This window comes from Perissodus microlepis, chromosome 1, assembly GCF_051167445.1.
Source record: "Perissodus microlepis isolate ML-2025 ecotype Zambia chromosome 1, ASM5116744v1, whole genome shotgun sequence".
Classification (NCBI taxonomy): domain Eukaryota; kingdom Metazoa; phylum Chordata; class Actinopteri; order Cichliformes; family Cichlidae; genus Perissodus; species Perissodus microlepis.
This window is the reverse complement of record NC_140461.1, coordinates 14,891,179-14,907,799: the sequence shown is the minus strand read 5'-3', so window position 1 is coordinate 14,907,799 and position 16,621 is coordinate 14,891,179. Positions and strand designations below refer to the sequence as shown.

General features: G+C 40.1%; 1 protein-coding gene across 1 annotated transcript; it reads left to right on the top strand.

Moving 5' to 3' along the window:
* Positions 1–4,240: 4,240 nt before the first annotated feature.
* On the top strand, positions 4,241–16,018 carry smyd2a (SET and MYND domain containing 2a). Its single transcript, XM_084931424.1, has 12 exons — positions 4,241–4,517; positions 6,074–6,137; positions 6,872–6,982; positions 7,624–7,684; positions 8,920–9,047; positions 10,018–10,085; positions 10,600–10,702; positions 10,792–10,902; positions 11,666–11,786; positions 11,901–12,075; positions 12,583–12,691; positions 13,575–16,018. Exons 1-12 carry the CDS (start codon positions 4,345–4,347, stop codon positions 13,656–13,658), a joined length of 1,308 nt encoding a protein of 435 aa, XP_084787550.1. The 5' UTR covers positions 4,241–4,344; the 3' UTR covers positions 13,659–16,018.
* The last annotated feature ends 603 nt before the right edge of the window (positions 16,019–16,621 follow it).

The window sequence follows — 16,621 nt, the reverse complement described above, 5'->3', positions numbered from 1 at the left end:
CAGGAATAAAGGAGTGCCACATTGTTTAATGGAAATTAAAATGATCAACTTACAAAGGACTGAATTCAAAGTCACCCCAAAAATCAAAGTGGAAAAAAATGTTCCAGAAGGTTAATACATTTTATTGCAGCAACTCAAAATAGTTCCCATTTGTTTGTATGGCCCCCATGTGCTTGTATGTATGCATGCTCTTAATGAGACGATAGATTGTCTGAAGGAAGGTCCAAGGATTTAGTCCTGATACCTAATCGCAGTCAGGGAGCTGTTGCCAGGCCTGTCGAGGCCTGTGCGTTGCTCCATGGATGTGTTTCCCCAGACCAACGCTGACCCACCACCACTGATGATTAAAGATATTACAGGCAGCAACATTCCCCACAGCTTTTCCAGGCACTTTCACGTCTCTCAAATGTGTTCAGAGTGAACCTGCTCTCATCTGTGAAAAGCACAGGGTGCCAGTAGTGGACCTGCCAATTATGGTAGTCTATGGTAAATGCCAGTCTGGCTCCATGATGTCAGGCAGGTCCCACTAGAGGATGCTGGGACTTCAGACCACCCTCATGAAGTCTGTTTCTGATTGTTTGGTCAGAGACATTCACACCAGTGGTCTGTTGGAGGTCGTTTTGTAGCTCAGACAGTGCTCATCTTTAACTCTAGCAGATACCCATCCTTCTTATGGGTCTGTCTGGCTCTCCTGGAATCTTCTCCATACTTCTGACAGTGCTGGGAGACACAGCAAACCTTCTGGCCACAGCACGTATTAATGCGTCATCTTGGAGGAGTTGGACTATCTTTGCAACCTCTGTAGGGTCCAGGTATCGCCTCATGCTACCAAAAGTGACACTGAACCTAGCTAAATCCAAAACTAGTAGGGAAAAAAAAAGTCAGAAAAGATGCGGATTAAAAAAATGTCAGTGATTTTGTCTGTAAAATCAGCATGTTTATTTTTGTCTCATTGCTGCCCCTCAAAGTGCACCTGTTGTTAATTTCATTAACACTAAAGCAGCTGAAATTGATTAACACCCCCCTCTGCTACTTAACTGACCAGATAAATATCCCAGAAGATGTTATACTCTGATTAAAAAGTGTTTCTTTAATTCTTTTGAGAGGTGTATATGGACTTACTGATCTATATAAGATGATGACAAATATCATAAATATATCCAGACTGTGTTCATCCTAAACCTTTGAGATAAATATATTTTAGGCCCTATGTATATTTAGCACCACAAGAAGTCATTGACTTTGTGGTTTTCTTGGTGCTTCTCTTTTCTTTCTTCTCACCGTCCAACAACTCGATGCAGATGGCTGCCTCTCCCTGAGCCTGGTTCTTCCTGTTAAACAGCAATCCTTCCTCCCAGCTTTTACCAAGAGGTTCCTTACAGGGGATCATCTGATAGCTCGGTTTTTCTCAGTAATGTGTGTTTTCATTTACATCTCTTGCTTTGTGTCCTTGTCATGTTATACATTATTACCTTATATATATTTTGGATTTGTAACCAGGTCTTCCTGAACCTTTGGAACTCCTGGGGCTGTGCTACATTGGACAGATTAGCAAGCTGTACATACGCACAGCTGACAAAATGTTGTTTTTCTTGAATCAGAGCACCATAAGACCACCAAAGCTTGCATGCTTGCACCCATTTAGCCTTCTTAAACTTAATGGACGCTGATACCCCCAACTCTTGGAAAATCTTCTGGCAGGATTTTGGAGCTGACCTTCCCAAATTTACTCTCATTCAAGCTTATTTAGTCTCTCACTCGACCACTGAGTTCCAGGTGTTGATGGGTTGCAGCCTTGCGTTTGTTTGCAATCAAATTTAGAATATTATTTATTTAAAGACAGTCCTTATTATACAAGTGTGCTGTTACCTTGCTGAAGACTGCTTATCTAGTTGTAACTCACACTATTATAGTAACCTGATGCAGGCCCTCTGCATCTGTTCACATCTATGACTGCTTCCCTCCTGGAAAAAAAAAGTTTACAATTTTAGTAGTTATTAAGATGAAACAGGGTAAGAGTGCGCAAAAACGATTAAATAAGACCATAAAACAAACTTTTCCATTTAAAATCCCAGAAAGTTGATCGTGTTCATCTGGATGCAGTCTTTTCAGTGGGAGAAATGTTTCATCAGTAATCCATGTGACTTCTTTAGTCTGGAGACACCGAATAAGTCATCATCCAGGATTTTCTTACCTGGATTAGTGAGGTAGGATCAAGACATCATGACATCAAGCTGCACACCAAGAGTGAGCGAGACACCAATTCACTGATCCCTCTTGCCAGGTACTGAGAAGCCAGCTGAATGGTAGGAATAAGAGCCAAGTCATTAATAGATAAGGTCATCAGATACCCACCTGAAATATTAAGACGTCCACAGGAAGAGATAGATGCTACTAATGTCAAGACACAAAAACTCGTCACAATGCACAGAGGTCTCCACCTGAAGTCCAGTCCAGTATCCCGAGGCTCTAAGAGCAACAGAAAGAGGGAGGGCAAGGATTAATGCATGTCACTACAATCCAGGATGAAACATGACACATTTGCAAATAGATCAGGAAGATCTCCAAGAATGTTTCAAGCAGCTGAAGATGGATACTGATGAGGAACAGGAAGAGGAACAATCATGGACAATCACTCCCTTGCGTGGGATGTATTATCGACAGAGAGAGGAAGTGGCTGACATCAAGAAATCCTACCAGTGGCTTAAGAGGTCAACTTTAAGGACAGTACAGAAGTTCTGATCACGAGCTAAGGACCAGATCTACCACAGCTGACAGGACCCAAGATATGCAAACTGTGCAATGATCCCACTGGAGATTACACATAGCATCAAGATCCAAGCTGGGACAGCATACACTGAGAGGCACAATTTAGTGGCTGGGATAGTCAGAGCACCTCGCCTCTGTCAGTGCGCCCCAGGGCAGCTGTGGCTATGTAGCTTGCCATCACCAGTGTGTGAATGGGTGAATGACTGAATGTAGTGTAAAGCGCTTTGGGGTCCTTAGGGACTAAGTAAAGCACTATACAAATACAGGCCATTTACCATAGTGTGCAGGAACATCTGTGCCACATTTGGAATGAAAGTCCCCAAGTCCCAGTGGGAGACCTCACTAAAGGTGGTTGAGAACAGCAGGACTAAGATCCTGTGGGACTTCCAGTTCCAGACAGACAAGGAGCTGCTGGCCAACCAACCAGACATGTTGGTGGTTGACAAGGAGCAGAAGACCACAGATTGATGTGGCAGTCCCAGTGGACAGCAGCATCAGAAAGAAGGAGGACAGTAAAATAGAGAAGTACCAGGGGGTGAGGGAATAACTGGAGCAGATAGAAACATCAAAACAGGAAACATCACAGGAAAAAAGAAAGTAAAGAAAATGGCATTTCAAAGACACAGATATGAGTAAGGTGTATGAGACAATTTACAATAAGTTAGTGGGTAATATTCACTTGCTAAACTTCAATACATGTGATCGGAGTTGCATCAAATTATACTTTGTTCTTTTCTCATAATAAACTGCTCCACTCCTCTCTGGCATCTCATTTTTTACAATTAAGCATTCCCAACATTTCAGCATCCACATGTTCATTGTCAGAGTTTGAGATTCTTTCCAAAGCTTAGGGATTAGTGAGGTACAAGTAACTAGATCCACTATCAATACTCTTATTACGCACTTATTTAACTGTGCTAAAGGACCTCCATCTTCAAGGGGAGACATCTGTGGTGACGTTGGCAAATCAGACTTAAATTATTGGCCCATACAATCCAAATCATCGCTCTAAAAATGAAAAACTTTGGCGCGTTTCCAAAATGCATGCACATAAGTCCATCTTTCTGTCCTACATTTCCAGCATGACGCATCTTTAATTAAACCAATTTCATGTAATCTGAAAGGAGCGTAGTAATACCGATTAATGATTTTATCCTGAATAAATTTGCCCCTGGTATCCCTGACTAATTTTTTAAATATTGTTTTCCCATGACTCATTTTCAGATGCAGAGACAACATCTTTTTCCCAGGTCTTCTTTGGTTTGTTGCTTTATGTTACATTGTTGAAAGTTTTAAATAAGACAGTATGGTGTAAGTGCTTTTATGCAGTTTGATTTTTCTTCTTATACAATCTTTAATTCACCAGATATATTTTTAAATATTTAAGCGTTTCACGACAGAAGTGCAGCCGCACTGTCCTTACCGTCGCCTCTCCAGCAGGGGGCGATGGCAGTCGCTCCGGACACATGGAGGGGCAGGGAGGAAGAAGGAGCTCAGACAGAGGCTGATTAAAGCGGTCAGCAGTCACAGGTGGTGGTCTGTGTAAAGGACCGGAGAATCGTTACAAAATATACCATGAAGAACGAAGGCATAGAAGGGACGGAGAGGTTTCTGAGCCCGGATAAAGGCAGGGGCCTGCGGGCGTTGAGGCACTTCGCGGTGGGGGAGCTGGTGTTCGCGTGTCCTGCCTACTCCTACGTGCTGACCGTGAATGAGAGGGGAGCACACTGTGAGCACTGCTTCACCAGGTAAAACTGCACCTCACCTCACTCAAACAGCTGACAGACCCCTCTTGTAATAGGTAGCTACGAGCAGGCGCCTTCCTCTGTGAAAAGGAGAACTGAGTGGAGCGGGTAACGTCCAGTTCACCGCCAGCTAACCTCATTACAGCTACGTTAGCAGTTAAACCCCTGTGCACCTACTCAGCTGATTAAAGTGGGTCAGTGAGACGAGCCAGCTCACCTGACAGATGCTGCAGCTTTTGTTTGTAGCACTGCGGAGTCAAGAGAGTAAAACACGAGTGGATTTTAAAACGATACAGTGCTTTTTAAGTACTGTGTGTATACCCTATATAGTCTTAAATAGGTTATCAGTATTTACAGGTCGCATACTTGGTGAAAGGACCACTTGGTAAATTTGCAGCCCTATTGATGCCATAGTATAACGTGTCTGCTTGTCTTATACAACACGTGCTCTGGGCACAGACCTGTTAAAGATCCTCACTTGTCCCACAAAGTACCGAGACCCCCAGAACGAACTACATAATGTTGTTTTTGTGTCTCCAGCTGTGCATGTAGCGGATGTCTGTATAATGTTGTGTGGCTTTATGGTAATTTGTAGTCATTTCCTCTCTCTACATGGGTGTATTGTGTCTCATAGTTATTATTTGTGTTTCTTAGACTTTTCTATTTAATTTAGATTTTCTGCACTATGTCTTGTCTTATTTTTTGTCTTCGTTTATATTTGTTGTTTTGCAACTTTTTGGGGATTAATTCTGGAGGGTGGGAGGGACTGTGTCCATGCACACACTTGACAAAGCGCTGCCTTTGTAATATCAGACTGCCAAAGCTAGCACGCTTGCACCAGTAACCGTGTAGGCTGTTGAGTGGCCTACAGCATTCAGAGAGCATCGTGTGTAGGCACACTTTATCAAAAACATGACAGGAAATTGGATTCAGTTTAAGTTTAAAATCCCTTCACAACACTTTATAGCATTATATGAACTCACTCTCTGTGACACTCTTACTGACACACTTCTTACACACACATGCGTCCTACCAAAGAAGCCATTAAAAGGTTTGTAGAGCATTGAAAGGTTAGGGTGCTAAATATAGGCGTCCGTGTGTCCCAAAAGAGGAGGAGCCATGAGATGAGAAGTCAAGTCCAGGACAGGCGTGCACTGGAAGGCATGTACGCAAGTGTGTATATTTGCCCCGGTGTTGCACCTTGTGCCTTATCTGACATAATTAGTGAACTGAAAATGTTTGTAGACGCTCCTGAGAATTTAATCTGAAATTCAGATCCAATGCATCTGACCCAGATGTGATTAAAATTAAACTCTAAACATCTTTATGTTCCCTATTATGTCCCAGACGATAACAAACTGTCACGGCCTTCTCGTTCAATATCAGGTTGAATTTTTATTATTGTCATTTTTTTTAAGAAGTTGAAGGCTGTCACTATAAAGTTTATTCCCGTATCCACCATCCAGGTGTGTCACGGTGTTTCTTCATGTAGTTTAAAAGAAAGTGTCCCTTTTACGTACAGCAGTATCTGAATGTATTGCATCTTTGTGTCATTACAGGAGAGAAGACCTTTTTAAGTGTGGTAAATGTAAGCAGGCCTACTACTGCAATGTTGACTGTCAGGTAAGATGATCATTTTGGTCTTTTTAATGGAGATTTTGAAGTCTTTTTGTAAGTTTCAAAAGTCAGCTCAAGGAACTGACTAGGACTAGGTGTCAGTTGGTACTTTATGTTCAAAAAAGTGCTCCTTTGCTAGCTTAACATTAGCATGCTCTCTTGTGCAGATGCCTGCAAAGAGCCAATAATGCATTAGCAGCATAATGCAGCTGTGTCTGTCCTGTAAGCAGTTTGCACTTTAACAGTGCTCTCTTATTCTTTAATGCAATAAAATTAATGACTGTATCTCCACTCCAACATTTTCCTTCCCTGCACATCAACTAACATCAGTGCAGGACCAACAGAGGCTCCAGTTAGATGTTTTCTATTTGTCCTCGATGAAGAACCTTTGTAAGACAAGTAGCAACATAACTGCAGCTGTAATGTGATTACTGAATTTAGTGTAGTAACACATTACATTACTGAGTTATTGACAAATGTTTAGTTATTGACGATCTGTTTAGTTCTAGTGTGATGGTACAAATCAAACTCTGTACACTGCAGTAAAATACAGACAGAGACAGAATGGTGTTTGCCTCGGTCATTAATTTATCAGTGATTTACTCTTTGATGACAGAAATGTCCATTTAATTCTCCTTTTCTTTGCTGTCTTAATTTTGCGTATCCTGTTGTTTTTCCTTTTATTACACTTATTCAGAAAAGGATAATTTACCACTTACTGTGTTTGTGTGTTTGCACAGAGAGGTGATTGGCCCATGCACAAGCTGGAGTGTGTAGCGATGTGTTCCTACGGGGAAAACTGGTGTCCATCAGAAACGGTCAGACTGGTGGCAAGAATCATCATGAAACAGGTGAAGAGACACAAAGAAGCAGGAGAAGTAATGTTTCAGTGTCCAGAGAGTACTCAGAGATGAACACTAAAAGGAAAAAGGAAAAAAAACTATGAGAGATATAGATGTTCTCTACATATTACGACATAACAAAAATAAAGAGTTATGGTTAAGACGCCGTAATTACCATTTGGATGAATAACACAGCAAGAAGAGGAAGGAGCAACAAGCAATCCTTGAAATAAATATCTGAGTGAAATATGATCTGGGTCTTCACAATAATCTGACTTGACTCATCACTTTAATTTACATAGTTTTCCATGCGCAGTGTAATCACACATGTAGTTTAGATTAAAATGAACAGTCATGGTGCAGTGTTAACACGGCCTTCTTGTGTCGTAATTTGACCACAGCGTTTAAATGTAGGTCTTATCTTGGTTGATGACAATGCTCATGAACACTGCTGTCCCTGAGCTGTGCTTGGAAGCTGCTGTATTACCATAAAGATCTTTAATGTCTAAACTCAGCTGAACGTTTATACTAGAACCGTCTGCAGGTAATTTAATTCAGCATAAAGGGAAAATTAAGTTTAGTTTATATCGTTACATCATTATGCGATCGCTATGATTCAGGTTTTTTCATTAAACACTGTCGTTTTGCAGAGAGCCACAACAGAGCGAACTCCCTCAGAAAGGCTGCTACTGCTTAAAGAGTTTGAAGCTCGTAAGTTAACGTGTGTGTTTGTGTGTGAGTGTGAATACATAAGCATACACTTTAGTTACACATTCATGCACTTTTAGTTACACTGTGTGTGTGTGCAATCTATCTATGTCTCTGCAGTTGTGGCAGTGTGTCTATTAATATCCTCAGCTGTAGCCTCCAGTCCTGGTTCTGTCGCTTTCATTCACTCCAAGTGTGCAAAGCACTGGGGATCTAAATCCCAAGCTTCTGGTTTCTGTAATTTCATGTTCTCTCCCCTCCTTTAACAACTACTGCCACTGTGCCCTTGAGCAATAAACTCATCTATCGTCACTTGGAAACTGTGATTATGCTGAGATGCACTTATCTGTTAATATAACTCAGTTTCAGCTCATAATTAAGAAACTAAACTCTGCTGAGCCTGTTTTTAAACAGCGAGATTTACAGGACATTTTTGTTTCTGTTTTCTGCAGTTGTTCTAACTGCTTTACTAATGTGCAACTTTCAGGTTTTAATGAAGCTGAAAACACAGTGAAACAGGTCCCATTGGTTGTAATCTCACACATGCACGAGCTCTGGTTTCCCCAAAGTGTCAACAAACGGTTTCCTGTGCTCCATTTGGGATTATTATTTAGTCTGAACTGTTGTTTCCGGCTCAGATGTGTCACCACAGGATTGTTAGAGAATTAACCTTCATACCTGTCCCTCATGCGAACCAAACAAATGGTTGGCCAGCTGCTGCCTGCTGCTACTCGTCTGTGTCTGACTGGGTTTGTGTGATTGGCAAAGACAGACGGCTCATAGTGGTGCTGTGTTTAACACTTATTAACACTGAGGTGTTCTCATCTGCTTACAGTTTGGAACCAGATTATTATTATTTGAATCATCAGTTTAATGCATATATTTCTTTATAATTGGAAAAAAGATAAAATGTTTTGCAAGAGGTCCAGTGTAACTGAATGGTCAGATGTTATATTGATATTTACGTTTTGCTGACTTAAATATCAAACTTTAAGTCAGCTGCTTTTTCACTTTTTCCTGCCAATGAGAGACAACTCAGTAGTACATGTTTATTATTTACATGTTTGGTTCTCACTTTTAAATAAATGTGAATAAATTTAATTAAATAAATCTCAGTAATGTTAAGCCCAATGTCTGGTCTGTTATATTGTCAGTTGCTTTTCATGTAATTATTCATTTTCTCACTTCTTTGTCAGCCCTTTGTCCCTTATTCTTTTTAATCTGATTCTCTTTGACAGATTTAGATAAGATGGACAGCGAAAAGGAGGAGATGAACCAGACAGACATAGCAGCGCTGCGTCACTTCTACTCCCGACACATCAGTAACCTTCCTGATGAACAGGCTCTCACGGAGCTATTTGCACAGGTATCAATGAAGAAACACCAGAAGGCTGTTTGAGTTGTCAGTGAACCAATGGATTCAAAAACTAAAATCTCATGGCGGCGCCAATGCAGTGTTTACCTTTATCGCTGAGACTACTACGTCAGCCCTTCCCTGCCCTCAGTCGGCATTATTTTCCATTATTTTTATGGTACTAAACATATTTCTGCATGACATCACTACACTGCACTGGTTTGCCTTTTTGACAGTCAACAGTGCAGAGAGACTGGAAACATGCAGCACAGCTGGTCTCAAATGGTGGAGATTCAGGTTACAGTTAGTGGTGTGCACTTTAACCTGGACACCCTGACGCATTGTTTCCAACCAAACAGATGCAGCTGCCCTGTTTCTTGGTTGCTTTGGTGAGCTTATACATAGAGCCACACTTAGTACTGATCATATAGATTGTGGTTTTTTTAAAACAGCAGAGACTTTAACAGTCATTTTAAATGAATTTGTACCTTGTTCGTATGGCAGCGCTTTTCCCAAACACCTGCTAATCCGTACTTGAACACTAGCTTAAAATCAGTTGATTTCAAGCCTTCTCCCACTAAGAATCTTTATTTCATACTGTTTGGGGGTTAGGGGAACTTGGAACCATCTCTTCATCTTTCAGCCCTCCCTCCATTCTCAGTTGTCCTGCACTTGTAAGCAGAAAGACATAAAGGAGTGCATGTTTGTTTTAACTAGGCTCTGTATCACACGCCCACTGATTCTTTGCCGTTTAACTCTGCAGCTTTGAGCGCTTTAATTTTATCTGTCTGGCAGTGGGCTGTCTCCCACCTCTTCAAGCTACATCAATGGAAACAACCTCTTTGGCCTGTTATCACACAGCTGCATTTAATCTCCACTACCAGAATTTCCTCCTCCTCACTGAAGTGGGTGGCACGGCACAGCCGAGGCTGATGCAAGTTGTGTTTTCGTGTTGCTGAACCCTGCTTTTGTTTTTCTTCAGGTTAATTGTAATGGTTTTACCATAGAGGACGAGGAACTCTCACATCTGGGATCAGCTGTTTTTCCTGAGTAAGCAGCTAACATGTCGTCATCATTCTGCGCTCTGTGTGGACGTTTTAGGAGATTAAATTCAAAATAAATTCCTCTTTTCATTCCCCTGAATATGTCATCCCACTTTCTCAGTGACAGTTTTCCTCAGAGAGGTTTTTATATTTATAGAACACTTTATTTATTTTGTCTGTTTATTTCATGCTATGTGAAGCATGTACAAGCAACTGTTTATGGTCATTTTACATATTACTACTTCATAGCTGACAACAATCCTACCAAGAGGTATCTGATCAGCCACTAAAATACCTTAAAAACTTGGAAAAGTGAATAGTGCTCACACTAAATATTGATTTGGCTGCCCTTTTGAATACAGTTTACAAAAAATAAAAGTATTCATGGCAGAACTGCATGTGATACCCCACAGAGCTGTAGTACCAGTGTCACAAAGCTGCTAAATATAGTGTTTTATCAGTGTCTTTTTAATTTTACAGCTTTTCTCTCACTTGTCTCTCTCACTCCTTCTTCCTTCCAGTGTAGCACTGATGAATCATAGCTGTAGTCCCAATGTCATAGTGACCTACAAAGGCACAGTAGCTGAGGTCAGAGCTGTTAAAGAGATAAACCCTGGAGAAGAGGCAAGTAAATACATCATTTTGAAACCTTCAATTACAGAAGTGTAAAAGTCTCTTATTATAGGTTGTTTTTGTCATGTCTCTCTCTGTAGATATTTAACAGCTACATAGACCTGCTCTACCCCACAGAGGACAGGAAGGAGAGGTTGCTGGATTCCTATTTTTTCACATGCCAGTGTACAGAGTGCACCTCCAGGTCTAAGGTACTGTGGGTTTATCTCTTAGGAGCGCATACATTTTTGATATCTTGAATGGGAGTCTGGTACCAACAAACAATTTAGTTAGTTTGAGGACTAAAACAACAAGTACATTATCTGGGTCAGTTATTAGCTGTGTGTTGGGGAAATGCAGCAGGATCATTGTCCTCATTGTGCCAACCTGTGCTTCCTCCCACCTTTGTTTCAAACGACACCTTACACTGTCAGAGATGTGGTGGCTGTGTCCCAGTTCCACATTATAAACTAGTGTACTGTATGGGTACTAATGCAGTCTTTTGTTTATATGCGTCAGTCTTCATAGCAGGTTCTGTTTAGAATAGAAATGGTACTTAGCATGTGACAAGATGTTTTTGCATCATTTTGACTTCTGCACATTTTTACATTTGGAATGAAATCTGAAAGTTTCAGAAAAACTTAAATCCCTCCTTAGGTTTTCTTTTTTTCTTTTTTGGTTTTACTGGAATTGCCTTTTAATAATATCCGACTGTAATTAGCTTACTTTATGCACTGCATTATGAAACAGTGACTTAATGTTGTGCTCTAAAATCCAAGCAGAACTACTGGTTAATGCATACTGAGATATTTGTGTGTCTAATTTTGTTTCTTTCCCAGTGTAAGTAATGCTGTTGTCAGACAGTAGAGCTGTTTATTTGGTACTCTTATGTTTTAACATAGCTTCCCCCAAAGACTGTCTTGTATAAGATGCAATGTTATAAAACTCTGTATTATTTTTTCACTCTGTCTTTAGGACAAGGCAAAAATGGAGATCAGGAAGCTGAATCCTCCGCCAGAACCTGAGGAAATCCGATCCATGGTCCGTTATGCCAAAAATGTCATTGAAGAATTCAGGCGTGCCAAACACTACAAAAATATCCTTCTCTTATTATAATGTATTCTCGTCTTTCTCCTGATCTCTGACAGCTTTGCTGCCTCCTCTTCTTGCGCTGCCTTCTCTGTGTCATTATTTCTTGACTCTCTTGCACCCCCCAGTGAGCTGCTAGAAATGTGTGAGCTCAGCCTGGAGAAGATGGGAGCTATATTTGCAGACACAAATGTCTACATGCTGCACATGATGTATCAGGCCATGGGGGTGTGCCTGTACATGCAGGACTGGGATGGCGCTATGAGCTATGGAGAGAAGATCGTTCAACCGTACAGGTAAATCGATCTGTTGGAAATTCAGGTCATAAAGACTAGATTAATTCAATCACTGTCTACAATGGTACATTATAATTTGTAACTGTATCAAAGTTGTTTTCGTCTTGCATAAAAAGAAGAAAAATTTGTTTTCATCTTGTAAGCCCTGCACTAAGAGTCTTGGAAATAAAGCAGACACTTTTTTTCCTCTCTTTCTCTGATTGGATTTTACCAGTTGCTATGGGTCTTTCTTGATTTGTCACCTTAACTAAGTTATCCACTCCCATAACCACCTTTTATTCTTATTCCTTTAAGCTGGGTACATGTCATGACCTTTTGTTACTTTAAAGTGTGCAGACGTCTGGAGAAATTTAAGGGCTTCTTTAAGACACAGTAGTCTATTTTAACCTTTCAAAACAATAAGTAAACTGTACCAAAAATGTGGATTTAACTTTTTTTTTTTTTTTTAACTTTTATCGTATACGATGATGTTTTCAGCTCATTTTGATGATTATGTTCTTTCTGCAGTGTTCACTATCCAGCGTATTCCCTGAATGTGGCGTCTATGTATCTGAAGCTAGGGCGTCTGTATTTGGGGCTCGAGAAGAAGACCCAAGGAGTCAAAGCTCTGAAGAAGGTGAATACATGTATAAATATTTGGTGTATTGAAAGATGAAATGCGTAAGCAGTTGGCTGCAAAAGCATTTGAAATGCAACAAGCGACCACGGAGAGACCAATGAGTGGACAGTTGTTCATTCTTTGTCCTGTTTTTGATTCTTATGAGCGTCTCTGCATGTACTAGAACTAAGTCAGGGTGGAAATGGAGTAGACGTAGTCCCGTGAGCAACTAAGTAAACCCCATGATTCATGATTCAGTGGTCTGTTGGGCAATGTTTAACAGTGGTAACCTGAAGTAAGGAATTTGAACCCACTCTGTTACAGTGTTGTTTGAGGTTTGTGGACATTTGTTTATGCACAGCTCTCTTAAGGTCCCTGCACAGCATTCCAGTTTGAGATTTGCTGCTGTGCTTGGAATCATTGTCCTGTTTCATGACGGTCTGATAGTAAGGCTTTGACTATTGGGCAGATGGTCTCACATATGACTCTAGAATATGTTGGTATACATAGAATATGTTGGTCACAGTCAACCGGAGACCGCAAGGTGCCCTGGTCCTCTAGCTTGTGGCTGTAAATAATCACCCTTTCTCCAACCATACTTGTTCATTTTATTTCTGAGTGTACTTTAGCATTTAACATGCTACCTGGGGTCTGTAGCATCTGAGCCATATAGCTCTTAGGTTTTTTGCAGTTTTGCTGAGCAGTGAATGATCTGACTTCTGGTGAATTTGAAAGGACCTCCACTCCTGGAAAGATCACTCCAAACCAGTAAACTGTTAAAATTGATTTTAACTTTGGTGTCTGAAGCTACGTCACTGTATTGACATTCAAATACTATTACATTCAACATTTGATCAGCTGTTAAGGCAAACGTGCATCTAATCTGTTTTTCTGTCTTCAGGCTCTCGCTGTCATGGAGGTGGCTCATGGAAAAGATCACCATTATGTAGCTGAAGTCAAACGTGAAATTGAGGAGCAGAAGTAAAAAAGAGGAGCTGAAGGAGCAAAAAGAGTAACGAGAGTCCGCAATGAGGGACCTCTCCAAAAGCAGCAACAACAAAATCCACATCACAAATGCATGGCATGCATTGTTTACCTCTTCAGTTTTTAAATATTTTTGTTCACTCCGTTTCTTCTGCTTCTCTGTGAGCAGTCTTCACTCCTCAACTCATGGATGAGGACCACGTTTTGTATCTACAGCCGCCTACTTCCTGTCAGACCTGGATAAAAAAATGGAGACACATTGGGGTTACATTGTTTGAATGAGAGGAATACAGCATCTGATTTGTTTCTCATCCAAACTTGAACTACATTTAAAATGTTGGTTTTGGTTTCTTTTCATACATTGAATAAAAACAAAATCCCACCAGTGGGAAGATGAAAACATTTTTTTTTATGCAGCCTTTCTTAAGATACAAAGCTTTTATGTGAAGGGTCTATTTTCTGAAGCCCAATTTAATTTTTTGTCCTTTTCCTGGTGAGTCTGATTCATTCACTGTTTTGTGGACCTGTCAATTAACGGTTTCCTATCCTTTTTCTTTGGCGGCAGTTATGGCTACGCAGCGTCGCCCCGGGCAGTTGTTCATGATTTAAAATTTTGTACAAAAAAGTGAACAGTTGTTACTAACAGCTGATGCATTTTTAAATCCTCAGATATTCTGGCTTCTTTCGTTCATGTCTAAACTGTGAAAATGTGACCATGCATCGTGTACTCTGTAGCACCAGAGAGGAGAATGCAAAGAACTATTCCTTAATGAATAACAAGTATCTTTTGCTCGTTTAAAAGAAGCAGGACGTGTTGCATGTTTGACTGTTCATGTTTTCTTTGTGTGTGGCTTTTTTTTCTTTTCTGTCTTCTACTGGGGCTTGTTGACCAAATAGGCCACAGGTTAAACTGGCAAGGAACCAGCTATTCAGTCTGTTCAGTGTACCATTAAATCGGGGTGCTGATATGTGACCAGTTTGCCTCTTAAGTCACAGTGAAGACATTGGTACTATGATCCTGGATCAGTGTCCCTTTGCTCTCAGGAATAAAAGGGGGCAGCACAGTAGCTTTTATTGCCTTTTTGTCAAGAGATGCATTATTAAACTTTGTTGGTATTTTCTTCTTCCAGACGCAGCATCGATGCAGAAATGACCTATACAGTTGTAGACAGGATGGTAAAATACACTAAGATAGCAGGGTGTATAGCTTTTACAGTAATAAAGTAGAGGGTGGCATCCTTAACTTTTACATTTTATTGTCAAGAATTGGTGTAATATTTCATACAAAGAGAAGCGCATCTTTTAATCTAATTTGTGCACACTTGTAAGCTAATTCAAACCGTAGTTTAAAACCGATGGTAACAGTTCCACATTTTAGGAAGTGCTACCTTTAGCAAGAATGCGTGTCATAAAAGCATCTGTGGGTCATTAAAAGAGTAGTTGGAGTTTAAACCCCCAAATGGGAGCTGTTATAGATCACAAATCTGTAGTTCTGCTTTAGGGTCGACTAAAATGTATAGAAATACTAGGTGGCTGTATTTAAGGTGTGTTGTTGGGAGGAAGACTTAAAAAAATAATTAATGCAAAGATTATCACCAGGGCCTTTGTTGCACTCAGATTTTGTATTGTTTGTGTGACACAATGATGTCAAATGGCAAAAATGTAAGCACATTTTATTTCATTTAAGCAGTTTCTGCAAGTGGACGCTTGGCCTTGCTGCCGTCTTCATTTTGCACTGCCAGAACCGATTCAGTTCTGTCATTCTTTAAATGCATGTAGCTTCACTCTATCTCTTTTACTATGGAAACAGTTTAATGCTTAACATAAAGGTGGCAAACTGATAGTTGGAAATAAACCATTTTGAAAGTCATTTTTGTAGCAAGCTGTGCAAATGTGACTCTGTCACCTGCAAAAATGCATCTAAAAGGTGCCTGCCTTACAGTTTTGCCTTGGTAACCCAAAAACACAGTTTGAGCAATTTCACCTTCTTTATTTTTGTCTTACTGCTAAAAGAAAAACACAATGTAAAGATAGGTTGTAGGCTTGTTTGCACAGGTCAGTAACATGTGTATCTAAACTTTCTATTGGCCAGAATTGAGCATTGTGTTTAATTTTGGTCAAAGTGTTTTTACTCTGTCAGTAAAGATAAAACCTGTGGCACCAATATTGAAACAGCATGTAAGCCAGGCAAAGGGTAATTGGAAGGCCACCTGCACACTGTTTTCTCTTCTTTCTGTAATGAACTGTTATCTTTATCAGGCATGAATATTATTCTATTGGAATGCATAATTGAAAAAAATCAAGCCTCTGGCTCTTTCTGTACCGTGTCAGTGGAAATCAATAAATGACAGTATCACACTTTGTTCTGTATTCTAACATTTTCTTCTGAATCTTTTTTTTTGAGCAGCACATCTAAAGATACATGTCCTGATTGCGTAAAGAAAGCAGATATGTTAACAGAAGGGACTAATCTGATTCATAGAACAGACACTGGCCTGATTAAGTCTGTCTGTGGAAGCAGTAGTGATGCAAGTTAGACTAAAAACTTTTTTCCAGTAAAAATCTTTGTTGAATTTGTCTTTTATTTGAGGACTAGGCTAAAAACTTTACCTGGTATGAAGCTGTGGCATCTAGGTTAGGTTAGAAATACTGCTAGACATATTTCTTTTAGAATTTGCCTTTTTAAGTGACATGTTTAAAAAGATTTTTGTTTAGAAACAACTGAACTGATACTTTTCAAGTCACAATATATATGACGAGTACCAGTCAGGTTTCAGAATCAACCACAGCACAGAAACGGCTCTTATGACCAGAAGATCAACAGTGATTGATCTGCAGGTCATCTTTGTTCCCTGCTGCCTTCAACACTGCTCACCATGACATTTTAACTCAAAGGCTTTATTATTCAGCTGATTTAACAGGTCAGGTTCTGAGCTGATTTTTATCACATCTATAGGATATTAG